General features: G+C 43.7%; 1 protein-coding gene across 1 annotated transcript in view; it reads right to left on the bottom strand.

The window, feature by feature from the left end:
- The window catches only part of STK3 (serine/threonine kinase 3), a 968587-nt gene that overhangs the window by 478344 nt on the left and 465042 nt on the right, over positions 1-25201 (bottom strand). The window contains exon 7 of the mRNA XM_078686976.1: positions 4212-4349. Coding sequence (XP_078543102.1) covers positions 4212-4349 — 138 coding nt within the window. The remainder of the gene's footprint in view (positions 1-4211; positions 4350-25201) is intronic.

The raw sequence follows: 25201 nt of genomic DNA, 5'->3' as shown, positions 1-25201 counted from the left end.
TAACTGGGTTCCTAGTTTTACTAGTTTTTTTCTGGCAGGGGTGTAGTTAATTTTCCAATTACAATGAAATCGTTGTGCCTGGTGCCTTTCATTATGATTGATGTACCTATGAATTATTCATCACTTGTATCTTGACTCCTTCTAATATTTAATATTTGTGCTAGTTGGATTTATAAGAAAATGAGAAATTCCTAGTACTTTAGTTATGTAAGCTTTGTGACATCCTTTTTTCTGTTTCTTTTCTGTTTCTATTATAAATTGATATTGTTTCGCATCCGTTAACATTATGTTAATTTGATCTTAGACAGGTATTGGAACAAGTGATTAATACCTTGTCTTTGCACTTGGGTGTACCTTATTTTTGTCTCTTCTCCCTTCAAGAAAAATGATATGTCATCTTGCTTCATTATGTGGAAATTTGGGCACTTGCCCTGGACTTTTTTTATAACATTAATGTAACTATTGTTTGCTTTTTTCCGATATTTTATTGGATCAGTACACTTTGCATTTTATTAATGAAGTCTGTTGTTTATCTCTATGAAATATATGGTAGTGACTTGAGGAGAGCCATGTGGTATATAAGGGCGCGGGTTCTTTGAGCATGTCATGTGATCAAGGCCGGGGCAACGTGGTCGAAACGCGTCATGTTGGAAGAAAATTAATTTGCACTTTAGAAATTTTACCTTCTGTGTGGTCCGTTCCTGTTGAAGAAACGCTGGGTGGAGTTTTGCCCTAATCCGTGTTTCCAAGGACTTTATATACATACAGACAGACAGACAGACAGACAGACAGACAGACAGACAGACAGACAGACAGACAGACAGACAGACAGACAGACAGACACACACACACACACACACACACACACACACACAACTGCAGTGGTACTACTCATGCACACCACAATGCTAGTCACCTTTTTTAATTAGCCCCTTACTTTTTACGAGCCAGTTAAAGTAAAGAATTAGGTTAATCTACTAAAACACAAGCGTGATAACAAAATAGGAAACTTTCAGAACACATTCTGGGGCTGACGTTCGATTGAAATGTTGAAGTGTGAATTGGTAGTGTAGGTTTTCAAAAGCAAACCTCAAATACTGGTGACATTATTACTGGATTCGTACATGGAAATAAGGACCACCCATCTTCATTGCAGTTATCCATTATTCCAGCTGCATGATTTCCAAATATGGAGTCTACATCATTATGCAGACGGACTCCATTAGAAGGAGTAGCAGTAGGTCATAGACATCTATAATTGGACCAATGTTTCTCTTTTTTTGGGTGGACAAGAAAGTACTTGGAATAAAATCATGCACGCTTCTCAAGAAGTTATATGGACCGTAAAATACGAAAACGTTTATTCCTTGCAGAAGCTCTGGTGATGACTTGAAAGCATACATGGAGGAAGGTGTAAATCACAACCCTAATTTATTCTCTTCAAAACAAATTGAGTTTTTTTTTAAACTTTTGATCTTGATTAATCACCATCAAGATGGTAGAATAATGTCATTCTTTCCCTCACTGTGGAGGAGTATTCAAAGATGATGAGATGAGCTCCTTGCTCCTGTAAGAGAAAGTCAAACCGTTTTCCTGGTGGCATCTTGACGAGAAGCTATATTTGATATGGTAATTTTTTGTTTGCAACAAAATCTCTTTCATTTGAAATGGTCCTAATCTGATTAAATCTATCCTTTAAAGTCCTAAATCCTTTAAAGTCCTAAAGGCATGCGTATGTTGGCAGATATCTTTATTTGCAGGTATCCAAATTATCTCCAAGATTGCACAGAAGTCAATCCTATACTGCATTTTTGAAGCATCATCTGGGAATTGTAAAAATAAGCTTTTCCTACTAAAAGATATGTACACGATTTCATCATTTACCTTGTGTATCTGGAATGTGTGAAGGCGTGCACGCCTACATAGACAAACCAAGCTCTTTATTTTTTAAGTTGTTTTGTGAGCTAGGTATTTAAGGCAGCCTCTTTACTGACTACAAGCCAAAGATTAACCCTACTTCTTCATCAGGAAGGAGAAAATCAACAACATTAACAAGATTATCCAAGATCTGCAGGTTAAGCAAGACGTTAAAGAGATACTGATGGCATGACAATGTGAAATTGAGGCATTTGGATAACATTTCTGATAATGGAGAAGCACTGCCACTTCCCAGGGCTGCTGCACATACATCAAATAGCAGTGTTCTGAATTTGCTATCTAAAACGTAAAATGTCTCAAAATGAGTTCTATTCAAAGTAAGAAATGACTGCTTAATCAAAGCAGATGTCAAATTCAATTTCTCTTTTACTAGAGAATAAGGAGTAAAGTCTTGAAAAAAAAGAATTGGATGGAGGAAGAGTTCAAGCTACCTTTGTGTTTTTCATAACCAGGTGAAATCCCATAGCAGGCAGTAAAGTTATTTTTGGAACCGGAGAAACTGAATTCACAGCTGCGTCAGGACCTGCTGGAGTAAGTTAATTATCCAGGATAGATGTGGACATTTGCTCCGAGTAATTAAGAAGATTTCTTTCTTTAAAGTAATCCACTACAAAATAACACACAGATCTCATATAACAAAAGTCATGGGAGCCTTAGTGATCTTTCATTCCAGATCAACATCCAGACCCCAGGCCAACTAACATCTATTTCCTCCCCGAAAGACACTAGAAAAGTTGCCTGATCACTGGTTATATAAAGAGGTACGAAACGTAAAGATGAACCTTAATATTTTTAAAAAAAGTTTGAAAACCAGTGCTTTGGGGCCATAAATATTTGTCAGATAGACCTGAAGGCTCTGATTCAAATTAGAAGGAGGCGTATGACGGATGAAATGTGGTAATTAACCTAACTTAGGTGGAAAAATCAAAGGATTGTAATTTTCTCTTCCCTCAAAAAGCTTGCCAAACAAACCACGGAGAGCTAATCTGTAGGATCAAAAATCTCTTTCAAATCAAAATTTTTATCTAGTTCAGAAAAAGAGGTACAGAAGAAACCTTCAATACAAAAGAAGTCACAGATAAATTATCTGCCCCAGAATCTGTACCAATCAGCGTTTTTTCTTTGATCTCCTATTCTTTTATGTTTATTGTCAATATGCATATAGGAGGAATTAGACTGAGGATTTAGTACCAGTATTATTCTTTAAAATCTTCTTCGCTACCCAATTGTATGCACCTTTTTGAACCAGTGTTATGATGGCATTTTAGCAAGATGTTTCATGCAACCTCTAAATAATCTTTAGTACTGATAAATTGGTACCAGAATCCTGCAGACTGAATGGCAGAAACTTTTTGTGGAGTCAGGTCTCAGAAGCCCAGAGCAACAATTTCTTGTTCGGTGATATTCCAAGGTAATATAATTCCTCTGTGGAACCTTTATGTTGTGGTTTCAAAAGAATATTTTGTACCGCAGAACTACAAGTCTTTTAAATCAGTGTTATCCTTCCTAGAGTTCTAGCAAGTGTGTGTGTGTGTGTGTGTGTACAAAGGATCATATTTAAAGCAATGTTAGACATGCTCGAAAAGGGGGTGGCATTTTATCTACGACTGCCTAGACACACCAACTTCCAGCCTGGTGTTTTTTCTCTGTCATCGACAGGAGTTAGCAACTCGTGGTCTTTGGGTGAAATGAAGCACAAAAATACTCAAGAACTAGTCATTTCCCAGGTATGAAACGCACATTATGGCTGAGTCCGTGCTGAGAACTGCGTGCTGCCTTCTGTGCACTATTTTAACTCTCACATGCAGAAGAAAGGGAGGCAACTGTTTTTTAGCCTCTTAGAGTGGAAGACAGTCATGTTACTTTGTCACTTTATGCGAATGTCCCACATACAATTGTAACGTACATGCGCCTTGCTTTCTCTTGACATGTGTCTGATAATATGAAGGACATAAGGTGGCTGCGGAGTGTTAATTTCAGCTGGTGAAGTTGGAAAAGTTTCAAAAGTCATATTGGTAAAATGATAATGTCTGCACGATTTTTGTAGTTTGCATTGTGAGTTTTGCGAAAACTAACAAAGTGTGTTATGTGAAGCCTGCCCTTAAAAACACTATCTGAAGGAGGGTCGGTGCAAACTTGCAAAGTGTATATTTATAGCCATGGCGATGACGAAACGTATTCTTGGTCTGACACAGATTTTATGGGCCCTATATGGCTCAGTCAGATAAAGAAACAAAAGCAGGCGAACATTAACTCCCGTTTTGAACACCAACCTGCAAAAGCTGCGTTGCTGTAGCTCGCTGTTCCGGATTCTTCACCAGACATTTCTTAACAAAATCAGTAAACTCATCAGTCCAGAGCTCTGGTTTTCGGAAAGTTGGCGGTGGATTTGTGGGAATCATAAAAATGGCCTAGCAAAAGAGAACACAATGCCAGGGGTTACAGAGAATATGTAAAGATCACAAGTGCTTTATTATAACAGTATAAATAAACAAAATGCCTTAGCCAGTATTTCTTTCTAACTGTAAATCAAAAGAAAACATTTTAGAGGCTCTCAGGTTTCTTTCATGGCTAAAATCCAAGAGGCATGCCCCTGTGTTAGTAATGGAGCCGTTCCCACAACACTTCATCAAATCAAACTGTACTCCACCGAGGTCATCTTTCCTGGTCTTATCAATTATTACTTTTTGTTCTTATAGAATGGTTTCCCATTTGACCTTTAAGCCCAGATTCTGAGTTAGATACGCTTCCTATCAGCCATTCCTTAAAAAAAAACCTAGGTGGGATTGCTGTAAAACAATGGCCTTGCACAAGGCAATCAGGTGTTAAAGCCACATCCTTGAGAAGAGAGCAGCAAAAAATTCGCAATCACAGGAAAAGGGTCAGTAATATATGTGCCCAGAAGACAGATGTCCGTGAAGGGCTGGAGAGAGAGGGGGGAGGGAGAGAGAGAGAGAGGGGGGGGAGGGAGAGAGAGAGAGAGGGGGGGAGGGAGAGAGAGAGAGAGGGGGGGGGAGGGAGAGAGAGAGAGAGAGGGGGGGAGGGAGAGAGAGAGGGAGAGAGAGAGAGAGAGAGAGAGGGAGAGAGAGAGAGAGAGGGAGAGAGAGAGAGAGAGAGAGAGAGAGAGAGGGAGAGAGAGAGAGAGAGGGGGGGGAGGGAGAGAGAGAGAGAGAGAGAGAGAGAGAGAGGGAGAGAGAGAGAGAGAGAGGGGGGGAGGGAGAGAGAGAGAGAGAGAGAGAGAGAGAGAGAGAGAGAGAGAGAGAGAGAGAGAGAGAGAGAGAGCAGCCGCTTGACGCCATCTTCTCTGTTTCCCTAAGACCCTGCCTCTTCCTGTCAATGGCAGAGCTTCCAGGGCAGTGTGTCATGCTCTGACAGCGAGAGGTCGTCAGGGTTTGGGGGGCATTAGGACAGCGTTTTTTGGAATCAGGGCAGTGCTTTAAATGGGCCGGTACTGTCCGGTACGGAGTACCAGTACCTTTTTATTTTGAGGGGGAGAGTACCAGCACTTCTCAAGAGATGTAATACTTTCAATTGGAGTGTACCAGCACTTCTCAGAAACAAGCAGGTACTCTGATACAGAGTACCAGAACTTTTATTTTTCCATTTCAAGCACTGGATCAGGGTGACGACATTCAAGACACTTGGTACAGACAAAATAACTAACCAGTCTCTGTGCATTACCTCAATCCAAACATGTGAATGCAATGTCCATGTAAGTGTTACTATTTAAATTTGTGACAAAAAAATAAGGGGCAACACTGTAACCCACAGGATCAATCAATCAATCAATCAGGGCATTTATATAGCGCACTACTCACCCGGAGGGTCTCAAGGCGCTGGGGGGGTGGGGGGGGGGGGGGGGGTCCGCTACTGCTCGAACAGCCAGGTCTTGAGCTGCTTCCTGAAGGCGAGGTGGTCCTGGGTCAGGCGGAGGTGGGTCGGAAGGGAGTTCCAAGTCTTGGCAGCCAGGTAGGAGAAGGACCTTCCTCCTGTGGTGGCTCTTCGGATGCGGGGGACGGCGGCAAGGGCGTGGCTGGTCGATCGAAGCTGGCGTTTGGGAGCGTAGAAGTTGAGGCGGCTGTTGAGGTAACCTGGTCCTTGGTTATGTAGGGCTTTGTGTGCGTGGGTTTGGAGCCGGAAGGTGATTCTCTTGTTGACCGGGAGCCAGTGCAGGTCTCTAAGGTGTCCGGAGATGTGGCTGCGGCGGGGGATGTCCAGGATGAGTCGTGCTGAGGTGTTCTGGATCCGCTGGAGTCTCTTCTGGAGTTTGGCGGTGTCTGAGTACATGTGTCACAGCAAGAGAGATCACACTGACCAGTGCACTCAGCCTACTTCACGACTACTTCCCACGGATCAGGCAGACATCGAAGACAATGATATCATTGGCATGTGAAGACACCACTTCGATGTAGATTATCTGTCCTAAAGACATCTTTCTGGTCATACTTTGTATTTAAGATATGTACAGTACCAGGCTGTTTCACAAAGTGTCTCAATTTTTTGTCTTGATGAAAATATGGTTCAGTTTATCTTCGTTTCTAAGGTCAAAACATCGAAATCAGTGATATTGTTTAACCGCTCTGACAAAGTGTTGGCTCAGATGAAGACGACTGAGGACTTGGCCTCTTCTTAAGATTCCTAAGGTCCTGGCCATAACTAATATGAAGCAGTCTGCATTGTTTTTCATCGTTGTCTTTTGTCAAACTTACACCACTATATGTGGCACGCATGATACACCGAGCAGTGCAGCATCCCTTTATTCCATTATCTCCTGTATTCGGAAGCCTGTTATCAATATATGATGGTTTCTGCTTATAAACATTGGGCCTGATCCACAAATATTAATTCATATGTATAGATTTACTCCTACATCTAGATGTAACTCTCCACTTTTTTGGCTGTTCATCATTTCCAAGTGAAGATTTACACACAGTTGTAGACTTGCATGTCTTTTTATTATCTATAAAATGTATATATTCTATAAAATAAAATTGAAAAGAGCAAACAAATACTAACTGTTTTGAGAAAATAATAAAAAAATGTTTTTCATTTAAAAGAAAGAAATCTTGATGTCATTTTCACATATAAGTTGTGTAGTCACAATGTCTTTTAAAGCATACATTATGGAGAGCCCTGGCAATAATTAATTGAATGTTTTGCTATTGTTCCTATTTCTCTAACGTAGACTTGCATGTCTCCACCCTCTCAAAGAGGGTGTGCAGCCACTTATGAATGCTTTTAGGAGTCTAAAGCTACTACAAGTAACTTTTCACTAGTAGGTAAAGATCTCTGCCATCAGGGTGAGATCCCCAACTGAGGGGGGAAGACCACCCTATAGGAAGTCCAGGGAAATGTAATAAAGTTTATTATAAAACAATAAATTGTAATGCAAAATATAAACATAATTCATAATGTAATTTACCAGTAACTGATGAAATGTTACAGCATATTAACTACTCAAATGAAATGTGCATCAAATAATGCAATTAGTTAAATATATAAATGTACTATATACATATTGTTAAACAACAACTTAAAAAAATACCATCCTCGCTAATATATTTACTTTTATTTAGTTGGGAGTAAATGTAATTGAATGTAATGCATTTAATTACTCACATATTATTATGTTTTCAAAAAAAATTACAAAGCTTAATTTTTGATTGAAATTAGAAGTATCACATTTAAAACAAATACAATTATGCTTAATGTTTTACGATTAAAAATATATACATATATATACACGCATATAATGGTATATATAAATGTGCATTTATTTTAATTAATTTTTGTTTTTGTTTTTTGATAATCAAGTTTATTTGCATTTGAAAACAAATTCACATAAGGACAGCATACAATTGCATAGTAAATCCGAGACCATCTCTAACAGCCAACGAAATCCACAGCCATGATTGAGGTATTGAGCAAGCCACCCCATTTGAGAGCCAATATAACACTGTATGAGAAAATCAGAGTAAATAATTCAAAACAGTAAATTCAGCCATTTGCCCCATACCTTAAGGAACTTCCCAGGACAGCCTCGGTCCTCGAAGAGAGGTTCCTCCTGGGCCGCGTGTATCACAGAGCAGAGCGCCAGGCCACTAGGACCACGCTGGTAATAGGTGGGATCGTCTGTGGAATGGGGGCCCGTACAAGTAGGCTTGGATTTGCGGAAAGTCTATGGTTCTAAGCTCAGTCCAATAGGCCGGATCAGCCCACCCCCCAGTGAACCAATCATGGACGACAAGGAGTCTGATAGCCAAGTAGTAAAGATGAAGATTTGTCATTCCCATGCCTCCATCAAAGGGCGGGATCCTGCAGCGAGCCAGAGCAATTCACGGCCTCCCACCCTCCCACAGGAACCTGGCAATTATCCCGTCTAAGTCTCGGAACCAACTACCCGGGAGATGAGAGGTGGTATTCTGAATGATGTATAGGAAGCGAGGGTTGATAATCATTTTAAAGAGTGTCCCTCTTCTAAGGGGGTTAAGTGGGAGGGTTTGCCAGCGCTTAAGGTCGGTTTTGGCTTTTGTGACCAGGGGTGCGATTTTAAGCGCCCATTCCAACTCTGGGAGTAGAGTCAGTCAGATCCCAAGGTATTTAAACAATTGTCTCCTGATGGGGATACTAGATTGCCAATCAAAGCAAGCCCTGGAGAGGTAGAGGGGGATCAGAGTGGACTTCGCAGGGTTGAGCCGTAGGCCTGAGACGTTCTCGAAGGCCCGGATCACCTCCAAGCAGCATGGGCCAGAGCACTCCAGGTCCGCCAAGAAAAGCAGGACATCGTCTGCATATAGGGCGATTTTATCCACCTTATGCGGATCCCAGGACCACCCTCAGATTTGGGAATCATTACGTAGGAGGAAGGCCAGTATTTAAATTAATTTAATATTCATTCCTATGGGCGTAGTGTAATACACTGCCTCTACTGTTTACTATGGCAGTGTATCGCAGTACCAGTGGTTGCCTTACTCACAGGGATTACATTTAAGCCTGTATCTTCAGAAGTATAGTATGTACATTGAAACAGTCTTACTCTTTTATGGATGTGTGTTTTGTATTCTAAACCTCTCCTTAATTTGTCCTTAACCCCACCATTTTGTAATTATTTATTTCCCATTTTCCACCACTCACCCTGGTCCCCCTAACACCTACTCCAGAACAGTACACTAAAGATTGCCGTGATCTCTGCCACCAGGACAGAGATAGTCTCACAGAAAGGATAGGAGAAGCTGAGGTGGCAATCTCCACCCATAGGTTTCTGAACGGCATTTTGAACAAACTAGTACTACTGGAGCACTACTTTATGTATTACAAAATGCAGTTTCTTAATCGGGCCCTCTCTCTGCCATCTGGTTTGTTATATTTACACAGAGTGCAAATTATTTTGCTCCTTACTAAGGATCGCAGGAAACGTTTGTTGGGTCCCTCCCAAATTGTCTAATGTGTTTAAAAGTACAATTCATTACAAGACTGGAGGCTACGATTATGCAATAACCTTTTATTGTTGCTCCAACATGCAGCCCTTTAAAACATAACAAATCCATACTAATATAATAAAGAGAGAGCCCAAACCTTTGAGGCGGGTAATCTCAGGAACCACAGCACCAATCACAACACCCAATACAGCGTTGGAAAGGGCAGTTGCAGCAGAAGAACATAGGCTATGCAGACGCCCACCATATACATTTAAAAGGTAAAAGAACCGTGCCAGCAAAGTAGTCCCTTGTGGGCGTGTCTGCATTGTGCTGTGGGCGTGACAAACGCTGGGGGCGTGTGGTACGTTCCTCCCTTCATGCCATGTCTCATATTGTGTGCGAATCCCACCCTGCTCCCTTTAAATACCCCTGCACCCCATAATCATAGCCCACCCTTACTCCTTAAAATACCCCAACACCCTTAAACACTAACCCATCTTAACCCTATAAATATACCCTGTACCCCAAAACCCAAACCTATCCCTAAACCCTAACAATACACCTGTACCCGAAAACCCAAACCTAGCCCTGAACCCTATAAATACCCCTGTATGTCAAAACCCAAACCTAGCCCTGAACCCTAAAAATACCCCTGTAACCCAAACCTAGCCCTAGCCCTGAACCCTAAAAATACCCCTGTACCCCAAAACCCAAACCTAGCCCTGAACCCTAAAAATACCCCTGTACCCCAAAACCCATACCTATTCCTAAACCCTAAAACTACCCCGGTACCCCATAACCCAAAACGATATCTGAACCCTTAAAATACCCAAACACCCCAAAACATATACCTCAGTACCCCAAAACATATACCACTATACCCATACTTACCTTATCCAAACATTAAAAAAAAACCATGCTTTTACCATTCATGCATTTACAACGAATTTCGTTGTAAATGTATGCGTGGTAAAAGCATATAAAATGTAATGCCATGCGTTATAATGGCATTGCGGAGTCATGATACTTTCTTAATGAAAGTATGCGGAGTGATGGTATGCGGAAAGAAAGTTGCGGAATAATGGGCGTTTACCCTCCCACGATAAGTACATTGGTGGCACGGCGGCCCACATCTCCAGCAACATACTCATATTTTTTCACCACCCATTTGAAAAATGCACAGGTCTCTCTCATTGATGGCCAGCACCGACATACACTTTTAGACACACCTCCCGCCAGTTCTAGAATTGGGAACTTTAGAGCTGGGGAGCTACGTTTGAATCTCGGCATCAGCTCAACATCCTGTGATTCCAGGCAAATCACTTTGTCTCCCCGTGCCTACCACAAATGAATGTGTTCTTCTGTAATGTAAATTGTGCTCATGCCATGTTGTCGAGTTCGCGCTATATAATATTGCAAGGAAAAATAAAGTAGAGAAACTCTAGTTCACACACTAATGAACGCGCACTCTTAAGTGCATCAGCAGTGCACTGTGAATCAGAGCGTTTCACAGGCCTGTCACAGATAAGAAATGCTATCAAAACGAAATCCTACAAAACAATATACTACTGGCCGGCAGCAATACATACCTGGACAACGTCGGGACGGGCTGCTAGTACATCATAAAGCATTACATCCATTTTAGAATGTTCATACAGTATATATGCCTAAGACACAGAATCATCCTCTTTTATTAGCTGCTCCTTACAGATGAGTACATGCATGCTTCCTATTCAAACTAAAAAATGCATTTACTGTACGTCACTTTAATACTGTATTGCATTTTTTGTCCAGCCTGCTCCGTGACTGTTGCATTTTGGACAAAGAAAGGTGATCCTGTGAGTGGGCTGCTCGGTTATCGGAAATTCTTTTATTTGGAGAAGGATGAGCATGCAAGTGTATATTTAATCATCCAGTTTTGGATGCACCTGGGCACACTATAGCAATAGAAAGAGGACTGAGAAAACATCCTCCATTTTCTTTTAGGAAATGCTTACGTGGTATCACGAGAGAACTAAACAAGGCATTACCTTGACTATTAACAATCGCTGCATTTTATGTTCTTGGCAAGAGATTATGGGGGAGATCAATGACCTTTTTCCACTCGACAAGTGTACTGTAGCACTGCGCTCTCCTTCCTGCCTTTTTGTGATTATATCCTTTTGAAGTGGGTATATAAATATTTATATTTTACAAAATTAATTAGGATGATTGATAACATCCCTCAGGTTTACCCAACGGAAGAACTGATTGGCCACTCTTTTAAAAAAAATTGAGATCCCCTGTTAAAGCGGCAGAGGAGACTGCTCCTTTTAAAAGAAAGAGGGATATTCCTTTGGAGGAAGATTATTCTTATTTTTCCAAGGAGGATGTCCCCCCTACTTTTAACACCAAAGATAAAGGGGAAAGGTATTCCAAAAGAGGAAACATTTAGAGAGAGCTGACATTATTGCTGTTGATTGTGGTAGCCTAAGTGCTACAATAGAGGATGGTGCCCACAACAAAATAATAGGAAAGGGGCCATCTTAACAGGACATTTGGAAAGGATACTCATAGCGTCATGATAAGATGGAGTGACTTTGATGGTATAGATGATAGAAGAGATGGTCAGGGCTCCTCTACTGAAGAGGAAGCATAGTAGTCTGAGGACTTGAAGTTTGAGGAGTATGTGTTTGATCCACAAGAGAGCTCTGATCTCTTTGAATACCTTGACGAGTATTTGGATCATGCATCAACATCAAAGGGATTAAAAGAGCCTTTTAGGGTTGATATGTTTAACCCTGATACAATTACGCATCCTCGGAGTTCAGAGTGGTGGCCCATGAATCACGTGGCAAAGTTGTTTAAGTTCTGGGTAAGAAAATCCTTTGACAAGGACACCCTCAATTTGTTGAGGGCTGAGTGCCCAAGACCATCTGTTGGGGATGAGACCTGCGCAACACCTAATCTCGACCCAGAACTTATTACATTCTTATTTGAGTTGGGGAAAGATCCTAAGTAAGGGATAAAAAAAAGATGCCTGAAACAATGTCAAGATAAAGTTCTGGACATGTTGGGACCCTAATCACGCATCCTAGATGTGGCTAAAGAAGCCAGAAACAATAATACAAGGGGCGATGTAGAACTCCTGAGAGGATAGGCCCAACGAGCTGTATGCATGTTTGAAAATGCAAATGCGGCTTAATAATGGAAACAAGAACCTCTGTGAAACGTGAGAATGAATGGTGGATTTTAAGATGTTTGATGACCCTGCCTATGATAATGATTAATTGTACTATTGCCTGTTTGACCGACTATGCTTCCACTCAAAGGTATTTATGGCTCTCAATGCAAGATTAGGCATCTTAATTTAAAAAAAAAAAAAAATCAATAATGGAAAGAAGAAAGGCTGTTCTTATGAGGATGAATCCCAAGGTGGCAGACATGTTTAAAACCGAGGACATGGCACCCAAACAGTCTTCTCTTTGGAGAAAGTTTTGTAAAATGATTGGGTAAACATGTCACCGCCTGTAGCAAAGCACAGAGCAACATGAGGCATGTTTTTGTTACAAGGGATTTTAGAAGGGCTGACAGGAGAGGACTGGCTGCCTGCCGTGGATCTCAAAGGTCACAATACTATTCCCAAGAGCCCAAAAACTATGGAAGGAAATATCGGTCGAACTCAGGTTTCTTTTCTTGTGCCTAAAAAAAAAAAAAAAAAAATGGGTGTCCTCATGTAAAACAAAAATAAATGTAACTTTCGCTATGTAAAGCGCTCTGATGCCTGATTCGGTTCGAGTCTAGTTCGCGCTATATAAAACTCTAAAAAAAAAAAAAAGAAAAGAAGGACTAGGGTTGGCGTCCTGTAATAAATTTAAAGAATTAAACAAATGCCTGGTATACTGACATTACAAAATGAGGGGATCCATCTACTGAAAGACATATTGCAGTAAAAAGACTGGTTCATGAAATTGGATTTAAAGGATGTATATTTTACAATACATATGGGAAGACTCTCAGAAATATTTATGGTTCAGGTGGAGAGGTGTTCTATATTAATTTCTTGGTCTACCTTTCGGGTTGCCCTCAACTCCTTGGTGCTCCACCAAGGTGAGGCGCCTAGTAATTGCCTTCCTGAGAGACGGAGGCACTGGACTGATAACCTATTTGGACGACATTTTGCTAATGTCTCAGAGCAGGTTAGATTGGCTGAAACATCTTGTGTGGACAAGGAGCCTTTTAAAGAGTTTAGAGTTTATAATAAATGAGGAACAGTCTACAATGGTCCCTACAAAGAGCCTAGAATTATTTGGTTTTCAGGTGGATACACAATTATCTCAGGTAATTCTTCCACAGAAAAATATTTTAAAAATAAGGAAGGAGATAAAGGTTGTTTTGGACCTAGAGAAAGTCCTTGGACTTCGATCATGGTCCATTCAAACCATCTCCCCAGGTACATTGCATGACAGAGCACTGAAGGCTTTGCGACTGAAGAAAGGTTTGTGGTATGCAGGCTCAATTTCATGTCAGTGGATGCTCTGGAGGATCTAGAATGGTCGTTAGACAATTTAGTTGTCTTTAATAAAATTGAGATTCTCTTTACATGTTAATTGAAGACTCACCATTTACTTACAGAATCCCTTCTCTTGCTGTGACAACTAATTACATTGACCAGACCATCTTTTTACTGACCGCAGTGGTCAGACAATTCTCATTACGCTAAATGATATCTAGTGAGCCTCCGAGGCAGGCCCAACACGACACCTGCATGTGGGCCAGTCAGCATCATGAAGAACCTCCAGTACCCACCAGAATCCAAGGCGCAAAAAGGAGCACGTAGCGCTTTATAGGAAGGACAGTGGGGTTGACAGAAATGATTGTGTACGTGTGCCAGTGTATGCATATGCATGTTACCCTAGAGAACGAGGCCTCTTTGCACAAAGCAATATTAACTGTCCTTTGGGTCATTCCCGCATAGGCTAGGAGGCTATCAGTGTCAGACTGACGGAACAATGCTATACCTTGCAAACATATCATTCACTGGTCAAAGTATACCTGAATACATGGCATTGACTTGCTTATGAAGCATGCCAGGATATATGCCACTGACTTGCTACTTGGTACAAAAGGGGGTGGTGATGGACGGAGCATCTGAACCAATCAAACACTCACACCCAGTCAAAAGATGTGGGTTTGATCCATCACCGTTCTTTAGCCCACTCTGCCACCCCAGTTCAGACATGGCTATGTGCAAATCAGTCTGACCCTGTGCCTCATGGGAACAGTCCAGCCCGAACGGCCAAGCCATGCCTTCCCTGGACCGGAAACAAGCTTCCGAGGACCGGTTTCTGGCATTTCAGCCGTCTTCAGCCTGGCTTGCTTGAATCCAGTGGCAAAGTGAGCAAGGGACTCGCGTCTGAGCATACCCTGCCACACTTATGGCGGCCAAAGCAGTACAAAAGGGGGTGGTGATGGACGGAGCACCTGAACCAATCAAACACTCACACCCAGTCAAAAGATCTGGGTTTGATCCATCACCGTTCTTTAGCCCACTCTGCCACCCCAGTTCAGACATGGCTATATGCAAATCAGTCTGACCCTGTGCCTCATGGGAACAGTCCAGCCCGAACTGCCAAGCCATGCCTTCCCTGGACCGGAAACAAGCTTCAGAGGACCGGTTTCTGGCATTTCAGCCATCTTCAGCCTGGCTTGGTTGAATCCAGTGACAAAGTGAGCAATGAACTCACGTCTGAGCATACCCTGCCACACTTATGGCGGCCAAAGCGGTACAAAAGGGGGTGGTGATGGACGGAGCATCTGAACCAATCAAACACTCACACCCACTCAAAAGATCTGGGTTTGATCCATCACCGTGCTTTAGCCCACTCTGCCACCCCAGTTCAGACATGGCTATATGCAAATCAGTCTGACCCTGTGCCTCATGGGAACACTCCAGCCCGAACTGCCACGCCATGCCTTCCCTGGACCGGAAACAAGCTTCCGAGGACCGGTTTCTGGCATTACAGCCGTCTTCAGCCCGGCTTGCTTGAATCCAGTGGCAAAGTGAGCAAGGGACTCACGTCTGAGCATACCCTGCCACACTTATGGCGGCCAAAGCGGTACAAAAGGGGGTGGTGATGGACGGAGCATCTGAACCAATCAAACACTCACACCCAGTCAAAAGATCTGGGTTTGATCCATCACCGTTCTTTAGCCCACTCTGCCACCCCAGTTCAGACATGGCTATATGCAAATCAGTCTGACCCTATGCCTCATGGGAACAGTCCATCCCGAACTGCCAAGCCATGCCTTCCCTGGACCGGAAACAAGCTTCCAAGGACCAGTTTTTGGCATTACAGCCGTCTTCAGCCCGGCTTGCTTGAATTCAGTGGCAAAGTGAGCAAGGGACTCACGTCTGAGCATACCCTGCCACACTTATGGTGGCCAAAGCGGTACAAAAGGGGGTGGTGATGGACGGAGCATCCGAACCAATCAACCACTCACACCCAGTCAAAAGATCTGGGTTTGATCCATCACCGTTCTTTAGCCCACTCTGCCACCCCAGTTCAGACATGGCTATAGGCCACTGGATTCAAGCAAGCCGGGCTGAAGACGGCTGTAATGCCAGAAACCGGTCCTCGGAAGCTTGTTTCCGGTCCAGGGACGGCATGGCTTGGCAGATCGGGCTGGACTGTTCCCATGAGGCACAGGGTCAGACTGATTTGCATATAGACATGTCTGAACTGGGGTGGCAGAGTGGGCTAAAGAACGGTGATGGATCAAACCCAGATCTTTTGACTGGGTGTGAGTGTTTGATTGGTTCAGATGCTCCGTCCATCACCACCCCCTTTTGTACCGACTTGCTACTTGACATTGCCTGTAATATAGCACTGCCTGGCCTATGTGCATACGAGGGACGTAGCAGTGACTAGCTTATGAAGTCACATATTTTAAACAATGTATGCATCTGCAGTGCATCCTCATTATGTGCCAGAAACACTGTATATATTAACAAGGTAGTATGATTGATCAAAGGCGGCAGAATGGGTATGTTGATAAATTGTGGATGATCAATGGTGATGAATAACACAACAGAAGGACAGCACTTTACACATAGTTGAGGTTACACATTTTGAAACGTCTATTATTTTAAATTAAAATACATATTCACAGCTTCAGGTGCACCCAGATGAAGCATTTTGCCAAAAGGAACAAAACAATTAGTCGTATCAAAACTGGGGTCAGAACCCAGATCTCAATGTTTCATGGTCAGGCGCTTAGCAATCAGACCAAAGCCCTCCCCCGTCACTAAAGAGCAACAAGAGAAAAAATATATATTTTTATTTTTACCCTAGTCTGGTCCACTTTCAGTAATCCCAGGAATTTGTGCTTCTGATTGGTCCCTTTGTGAGTCCTCCACGTTGACTTAACAATCAGGGAGAGACGAGTGAGAGAAAAGCCTTCCTTTATTTTGCCTACTGAATGCTTGCTCCTTTCATTCCCCATAACCAGAATTGGAAAGGGAAACTCTGACTGACAACCGTCAATTGCTGCAGCCCTTGAAACCAGTGATACATGTTGAACTTCGAGCTTCTGAGGCCTCGTCTTATCTCCAGATAACCGTAATTTAAAATTAACACTGTGGCAGTAGCTATTGGCAGTCAAAGGAAACAACTGTGAATCTAGGTTTCCTTTACAGAGGGTAGCATAAAGTTGACCTAAACTGCATCTCGTACTGCACAATATGTATTAATCGGAGAAGAACTCATTTGAACCAACTTATTAAAGGCAACCATTAAAAATGTAATTAAGAACTATATACTATTGAATGCCCGTTACACAGTTTCCAATCAATATACAGCAGCAGAATATCTTATCACAAAGCTGAGATGCTGGCGTTTAATAAATGACTAGAGCCATAAAGATTATATTGGTGCCAATAAGGCTTCCAGCTAAATTGCCTCACAACGAAGCATCAATGGGTACAGATCCAACTGATCACAAAGATCACACTCCTTGCATTTTGTCAGCTCCTCCTCGATACCACACACTTCAATTTCATATAGACACACCCTGTAACTTGCCTTTCTAGAAAAAAAAATGTGAACATGTTGATCAAAGGTTCAACTAGTGAAATAAAGAACCTAAAAGTTTAAAGATGTTCATTTTATCCATTCCTAGGTGAGACCTACCAAAACTGAAGCTAAAGGTGAATTAATGAGATTTAAAAAGAAAAAATGAAAATGTTGAAACTGAATCATTGTGACCCTAAGATGTACGCAACTATGATACTAGTACTCATGTCAGATCAACCATGTACATCAGGGTGGTAATTTACACATGTCTACCTGTAATTTTGTTTGACACCAATAAAGAAACTTAAATTAAAAAAGAGGTAATGGGGAGTTCTGCAGTTTGTTGCAGAGGTCAGGTACGACAAGCCAGAGATACAGCAACGAGTAAAGGAAAGAATAAAAACAAGCATTGGCATAGCCAATAGGTCTTGCCTTTGGGACCTTGTAAGTGTTTTGCAATGCAGTACATTATCCCCCACTGGCATGCCCACACACTCTTAACATCTTTGAATAAACGTACAAGTTTTTTTTCTTTCTTTAAAGTCGATATGACAAAGGAGAAGGTGTGGCATAACGACCAAAGCAGCCAACCCTGCCTCTCCTGCAACCACGCCGATGGCTATTAGCGGAACGGCTTTCGGGCCGGCCCCTATGCCCATCCGGCTGCACAGCAGAACCTAGCCGCTGCTTATCGCCACATTGATGAATGTTAGCTCCATGTCATTCTTTTGTTTTAGACTGATGTCTGACCGCTCAGCAGCCCCATCGCTGATGGTCACCAGCTATGTCCCACGTCCAACAGTAATACCGCACTACTACTGCCTGTGTTTATACCTCCGCTGGCTGGCACTGCTGGTACTGGCCCTAAACGCACTTCTGTTAACAAACAGAGCAGCAGGATCAATGCCCACGGCTAGCAGCACCCCGTTACTCTCTTCTGCTGGGAAACCACCCCGCTAACCCCAGCACCCCTCCCTACTCTGGGCTGACGCCTCAAGGCGCCTAATCCCGTCTTACCCGCGCAGCTGATGACCAATAGGCCAGCAGCACCGTGAACTTGCTCACCTCATTTGCTGCTGCTGGTTCAGAGGTTCCCCTAGCTCTGGCAGTTAATCTCAGCCAAGCAAATCCCTCTGGACGGGGCTGGGAGAGCCAGGGACCCCTCTTAAAGGGCCACCTTCAAGGCGCGTTTCAATCTACAAGTGAACATTGCAAAGTTTGTTCCCTCATCCTCTCAAGAGGGGTCCCAAAGAGATGCTCTGTGCTCTTAACATTCTATAACATTCTATCGATTTGTACGAGGCACAGATGTTTATATATTTTTTAATGCACAGTCATGTTTGCTCCCATAGACTAAAATCTGGCGTACACTATATTTGGGTTGGGGGGTGGGGATTGTGGCGGGAAGTGGGTCAGGTGGTGTACTCACATCTGATCGAGGACGGAAAATGAGGTTAGGGAACGTCCTCTTCTACAGCGCACCGAAACAGGCATGGACCATACCTGGCCTCTCTCTAGCGTTTCAGAGTTTTTTCTTTTTTATCTATTTCTGCCACATTTGAAGTGACATCTGTGAGATTCAGCCAACCACATCTGTATCAGGGAGATGTCGAGGAACAGGGGGCGTTGGTGTGCTCTGGAAGCAGAAGTCAACCCTTCACCCACCGAATACCCCCACAGAGAAAAGAGAAACCCTACTCCTTCATGGAGAGCCAATGATGGCTGTGAATGTTTATGTTAATTATGGAAGAGTTAGCACTGCAGACCCCATCAGGAAAAGAAACAGTAAAACTCCCTTTAATGGAAAAGCAAACGAGAGGAACAAGGGAGTATTTTCTTTCTAAACTAGGAATTAGCCCAACTTTGCCATTGAAAGACGGCACTGTAAACAAAATTGTGGCTTTGATTTCATGTGGAATGCCCAAACCAGCGGAAACTGCAGTATGCGTCGGTTCGTCTGTGGTGATCTCTGCTCACTGAGGTGTCGAGTTTCATATATCCACTGCCGGCTCCCCACCAGAGACAAATGCTTGGAACTTATGGCATTTACCGTGAAAGGACCATTTGCCACTTTCCCTAAGTGTTTCGGGTATTACAGAGGTCAAAGGAGGAAGACAGCAGGAACTGAAACAAGCACGGCCATGAAAGTGAAAGATTGCGCTGTGTTTAATGATCCACGACGAGGAATGCAGCTGGCACCCTGCGCATCGCTGCCTGCTCCTGACAGTTCCATGACGTGGGAGTGAACATTCAGAAAAAAGCCGAGACATGCACCTGCCTTTGGCCAATTGCGGGCTTTCATTTTTGAAAGCCACGCGCAAAGGCCAATAAAATGTGTGGGAAATATAAAACCACACACACGTGTTTAGCGAAAGTCTTGAGTGATTCCAAGAGGCCTCTCTATAGAGCAGTGCATGCGCGCTGCGCTAGGCTCGACCTAAAAACCACTAGACTAAAATTAATAGAAATCCTACCAGCTACAGACTTAGCCACAAAGCCTTTGGCAGATTAAGGTTTTTTGCCCTATAATATGTAGTATGTTTTCCGGCTGTTCCATTAACAATCCTTTTTTTCAATTGTAATTTACTCTGAAACAAGTTATTGCCATTTTATGTGAACATTCCAAAAAGGTGTCCTGCTCGTTAGCACATGCCAGCCAAAAGAGAAAAGAGAAGGCCAGCTAGAAATTGGTACAGTACAGCTGAGAAATTGAAGAGCCCAAGGCCTTGGTCCCATTGTTTGTTATCCTTGAGCCACCCTCCACCCCTTCTCCCACACCCCTCCTCCTGCCTCCCCAATATTGTCAAAGTCCACCAATAGCAAGGAATAGATTATTAGGTAGCCTGATCTTTTTCTGCAGCTGCGTGCCTCTTCTTGTTTCCCCTTTAGCACGTTGTCTCGCCATCCCCAGTCACTCAAAAAGGCCTAGGGTCTACCATCGCAGGGGAAGGATTGTTTGAACCACCACCACCTCCCTCCCCCCACCCCCCAGCTGCAATACCTGTGTTTTCCATTTGGCCTCAAAGAACAGGTGTTTCCCTGGCATGTTACTCACTGGTCGTTCCATAGAAAAAGTGTCCACTGTCTGTGATACCACTGTTTGAGGGCCGGGCATTCCGTCGATTTCCAATTTTGATCCATCGTCAACTTTGCGGGTCCCAGACTTTGGAGGCACAGTGGCCATTCGTCCCTGGTCATTCGCGCTAAAGTTGGGGTTTTAAGGCCCAGGAGCATCACCTTTGGCATTTGTGGAACTGGGAAAGTTAATACCCTCTGGAGGAGATTGGCTACTTCCTTCCAGAAGGGGTGGATCTTTGGACACTCCCACCATATGTGTAAAGGTTTTCACAGGGCCCACATCACCTCAAGCACCATGGGTAGCCATTGTAATACATATGATATAATTTATGGGGAGTGTAGTACCACCCATATCAAACTCTGTAGTATATCTTCTGTCCTAAGGTTGACGTGGAGGATTTGTGAATGTCCTTCTGCAGTCTATCCCATCATTAAGGCTCTCTTTGAGTTGCTAGGGAACTTCCCCTTTCCAGATTGTGCTGCCATACCTGCGGGGTCTCAAGTGCCAATAGGAGTCTGTATAGAGTTGAGATGGTGCCTCGTTCCTAGTCATTTTAGGGAATTGGAGCTCAAAGGGTGTTTTAGTCCTGGTGGCCCAGCTCTCATAGTAAGGTGAGTCGCCCAGTGTTGAATTAGAGCATAGTGCAGTCTTTCAGAGTTGGCAATTGCATATGCTTCCTGGCATTGCTGGAAGGTTTTGGGGGTCTTAGCATAGCTTCATACATATCTGAGATCATTTTACAACCCTCCTCCCACCAGCCTCAAAACAACTGGCCTGCTTGAGCAGGGGCGAACGTTTGGTTGTAGTGATGGGCATATAGGAGCCTAGGTAGGACACCAAACCTTGTGCGCCTATGTATCTCTCCCATGTATTGAAAGTTGTGGCTACAGGTGAGCAGATGTATGCGTTAAGGGGTCTACAGAGTTTCTCCAGCCACACCTGGTCCCACAGGGGGCTGTGGATATTTGCATGGTCCATCAGTCACCAGTTTTGTGTCGAGGCCATTGTGGACCGTTCAATGACCGCCCTCAGTTGACCTACTGTGTAGTAGTGAGATATGCTAGCGATCAAGACCACCCGGCTGTATCATCAGTCTTTTGGGAAGTGTCAGGATTTATCCTCACCAAATAGACCCCATCAGTTCCTTTTGAATATGTTGCAGATAGGATAGCTCCAGCCAGATGGGGAGTGCTTGGAATAAATACAGGAATAGCGGGAGAATGCTCATCTTAAAGGCATTAATTCTGCCGAACCAGGAAAGCATTAGGTTTCCGCACATATGAAGATCCTTGGTAATGGCTGTAAGCAGAGGAGGGTAGTTAGCCTTAAACAATTCTGGTAAAGTCCGTGTGAGCCAGACTCCCCATTGTGTAATAGAGAATATGGACCAGCGAAAGGGGAGACTAATCACTAGTCTATCGTCCTCTGCAGCTGGCACTGAGAGGTTGAGAATTTCTGATTTATTGTAGTTCACTTTATAGCTAGAGCCAGGCACAGTCTCAAAAGCTTGGAGCAAGTCCATCACAGCTGGAAGCGAAGTGCCCGGGTTGGCCAGTGTTAAGAGAACATTGTCTGCATATAGGGAAATTTTGAATTCCCTCTTCCAAAATGCAGTTGGGGTCGGCATGGCTCACAGGTGTGGGATGGAGGGCGGGTGCAGGATGGTCGCGATTACGGAAGAGAGCATAATAAAAAATAAAAGAATAACTTACCATGCCGCCGAATCCCGCGTCTCTGCTCCTGCTCTCCAGCCTCCGACTTCAAGAACAGGAAGCAGTCAGCCAGGCTCCTTCCCCTAAGCTAATCACAATGCTCCAATGCAGTGTTGTGATTACTCTGAGCGAAGTGACATGGCGCTCAGCCAAGATCTGGGGGCGATGAGCATGTTCTCCATGCAGGCTGTAATGCAGCTTGCATGGAGAACGGGGAAAGTGCGCATGACTGGTTTGGGTGGCCCGAGAGGGCTGAGCAAACAGGCATTGCACACTTACGAGTGGGCAAACCACTCCTCCCCTGCTCCATAAGCAGTGCTACACAAACAAATGATGGACGGAATGCTGAATAAATCATACATTCACCCTCAGTCAAGAGATCTGGGTTAAATCCATTGTTCTTTTGCTAACCATGCCACCCCAGTTTAGACCCAGCCATATGCAAATCAGTCTTGACCCTGTGCCTCATGGGAACAGTCCAGACCGAACTGCCAAGCCAGGTCCTCCCTGGACCGGAAACAAGCATCCTGGGCGGATACCCCTACCAGCAAAACGGAGATTACTGATGCCAGATACCAAACCCCTCCGCACTTACCCTTTGCAAGTATCCATAGCCCGTACGTGCATGCTGAAAATCCATCGTGTGTCCAGGGAGAAGCTCCCTTACTCCCACTGGTAGGGTTATCTCGCAATGATAAATATTATACCGCCTGCGCCCTTCAAGTATGGACCGATCATTCAGTCACGGAAATGGATTCCCTGTTTGAAGACGGACAGCTAAGGACATATGCCCAAATGGCCGCTCACTATGACCTTCCCCAGGCCAGTTCCTACTACATTGGCAGCTACTAGACAGCGGTCGACCTAAACAAGGGGGAGCCCCGACACACCCGGTAATACACACTATATTGCATATGGGGGCAGGTAGACATTTAGTTACCTGGCTATACAAAGCAGTTCGGGAATTGATCTTCCGCCCATTAGACTCACTACAGCAGACATGGGAAGACGAGGCGGACGGGTTTTTAAAGATAAAGAGTGGCAAAAAGCCCTAAAGTACCCCCAAAAAAGGTCTCCAGAAATGCACATTTTAGGAACATTCAATTCAATTTCCTACATAGGGCATACCTAACCCCACATCGCCTCCACCGTTTTTATCCCAAAACACATTTTGCCTGCCCCCGATGCCAGACTACTGAGGCGGACTTCAAACATATGCTCTGGGAGTGCCCCACTGTTCAGCAATACTGGGACAGAATACACCAACCACTCCGTGAGACGACCAACATTCTGATCATGTCATCATGGGAAGCCAGTGCCCTTGGAATCTTCAGCAGGCGGAAAACCAAGAAGGTACAATGCTGCTTCGCCTCCTTCAATCAATCAATCAATCAATCAATCAATCAATCATGCCATTTGTATAGCGCACTACTCACCCGGGAGGGTCTCAAGGCGCTTGGGGGGAGGGGTATGCTACTGCTCGAACAGCCAGGTCTTGAGTTGTTTCCTGAAGGCGAGATGGTCCTGGGTTAGCCATTCTCTTAGCAAAAAGGGGTATAGCCATGCACTGGCGGGCCCCAGCGGGGCCCCCGAGGCAGCCTGGATAGGGGCCTTGAAGAAATGGGCTGCGGCGGAGGAAGAGCTACTAATAGATGAAGAGGTGAGGGGAATACGGAAGCACCCCATATCTCTTGAGTGGGCACAATTAATGCACCGATTTACTCACGAAACAACACAATCTGCATAACAGGCAGCCTCCCAATCACAGACTCCACCTTTATCACCCCGGAGACCGACGGAAGATAATATAAGACCAAACCCAGATGCCTAGGGCGGAATATGTAATAAGACGGCACTGGACACTCCCACCTACCATGTCAGGCCAACCCTTCACGGCCCCTCCCCACACATATGATGTTGTAACATATACTGCAAGCACATAAACATATCACTCTGGTAGCTCTGCAACAGCTTCCCCAGGTCACCCCCAAGGTTAATAGTTTTACTCTTGCATCAGTGGTTCCGAAACCGATGGCATTTAAATGGGAACGCATTCACCAAACGCTATGCGAGAATTCACAAAAACGGAACACGAAAGGAACACACAGTAATCCTCGACTACAGATGATGTACTCAGCCGAGGGCTAGTAAATATACCAATACAAAATCAGATGTTAGGCATGGGGATAACACCTAGAATGTTTACTGTACCATGTCTGAAATGTCGGAATATACAATACATGATGAATTCCGTTTTTTCTACAGTGATCTCTCGACTGATTATAGATATCTGTTAATGTATTTTATAATGAAATGATGTTCATTGATATAATTAAATGCAAAATCCCAATATTTTTTTTTTTTTAAACAAACAAAAAAAAAGAGAGGGGGAGAAGCACATAAGAGAGTGAGAGCAGCACACGAGGGAGAGAGTAACATGGGGCACAAAAGGGAGAAGCACAGGAGGGAGGGATGGAGGTGGCAAACACATGCACTCTCCTGGAGTACTTAACTTAAAAGAAAAAAGTAGTTCCTAAAAGTCAATCAAAAGGATGGTATAGAGGATGTGCTCCAGATAAAGGACAAACACAAGAAGAGGCGGACAGACACAAGAAGAGGAAGAAAAACCAATGAAGGGAAAGCAAGAAATAAGAATGACAATGGAGCAAACCAATGGTAAGCAATGTACGGGCTTAAAGCCCACTGTACGTTCTTGGTGACAGTACAAACAGGCAGCTTGTGCGGTCTGGTAGGCGAGACCTAAAATTTGCCCACACAAGGGAGAGGTTAGGTGGGGAGGAGAGAGGTGGAGTGGGAGAGAGAGTTTTGTGCTGATCTGGCACAAGCCAATGGCCTACCGATAGCTGTCTATTTACTGACTGAGCCCTTGAGAGACATCAAAGGTGTGCTGAGCTCACAAACAATGTTATCTTGAATATATTTTATGATATTCCTTCTTATGTTGATCAACCAAAACTGCTCTAATAATAATGCAACTGC

This window comes from Lissotriton helveticus, chromosome 4_1, assembly GCF_964261635.1.
Source record: "Lissotriton helveticus chromosome 4_1, aLisHel1.1, whole genome shotgun sequence".
NCBI classification, from domain to species: Eukaryota; Metazoa; Chordata; class Amphibia; order Caudata; family Salamandridae; genus Lissotriton; species Lissotriton helveticus.
The sequence above is the reverse complement of the archived record's forward strand: the minus strand, read 5'-3'. Positions and strand labels throughout refer to the sequence as shown.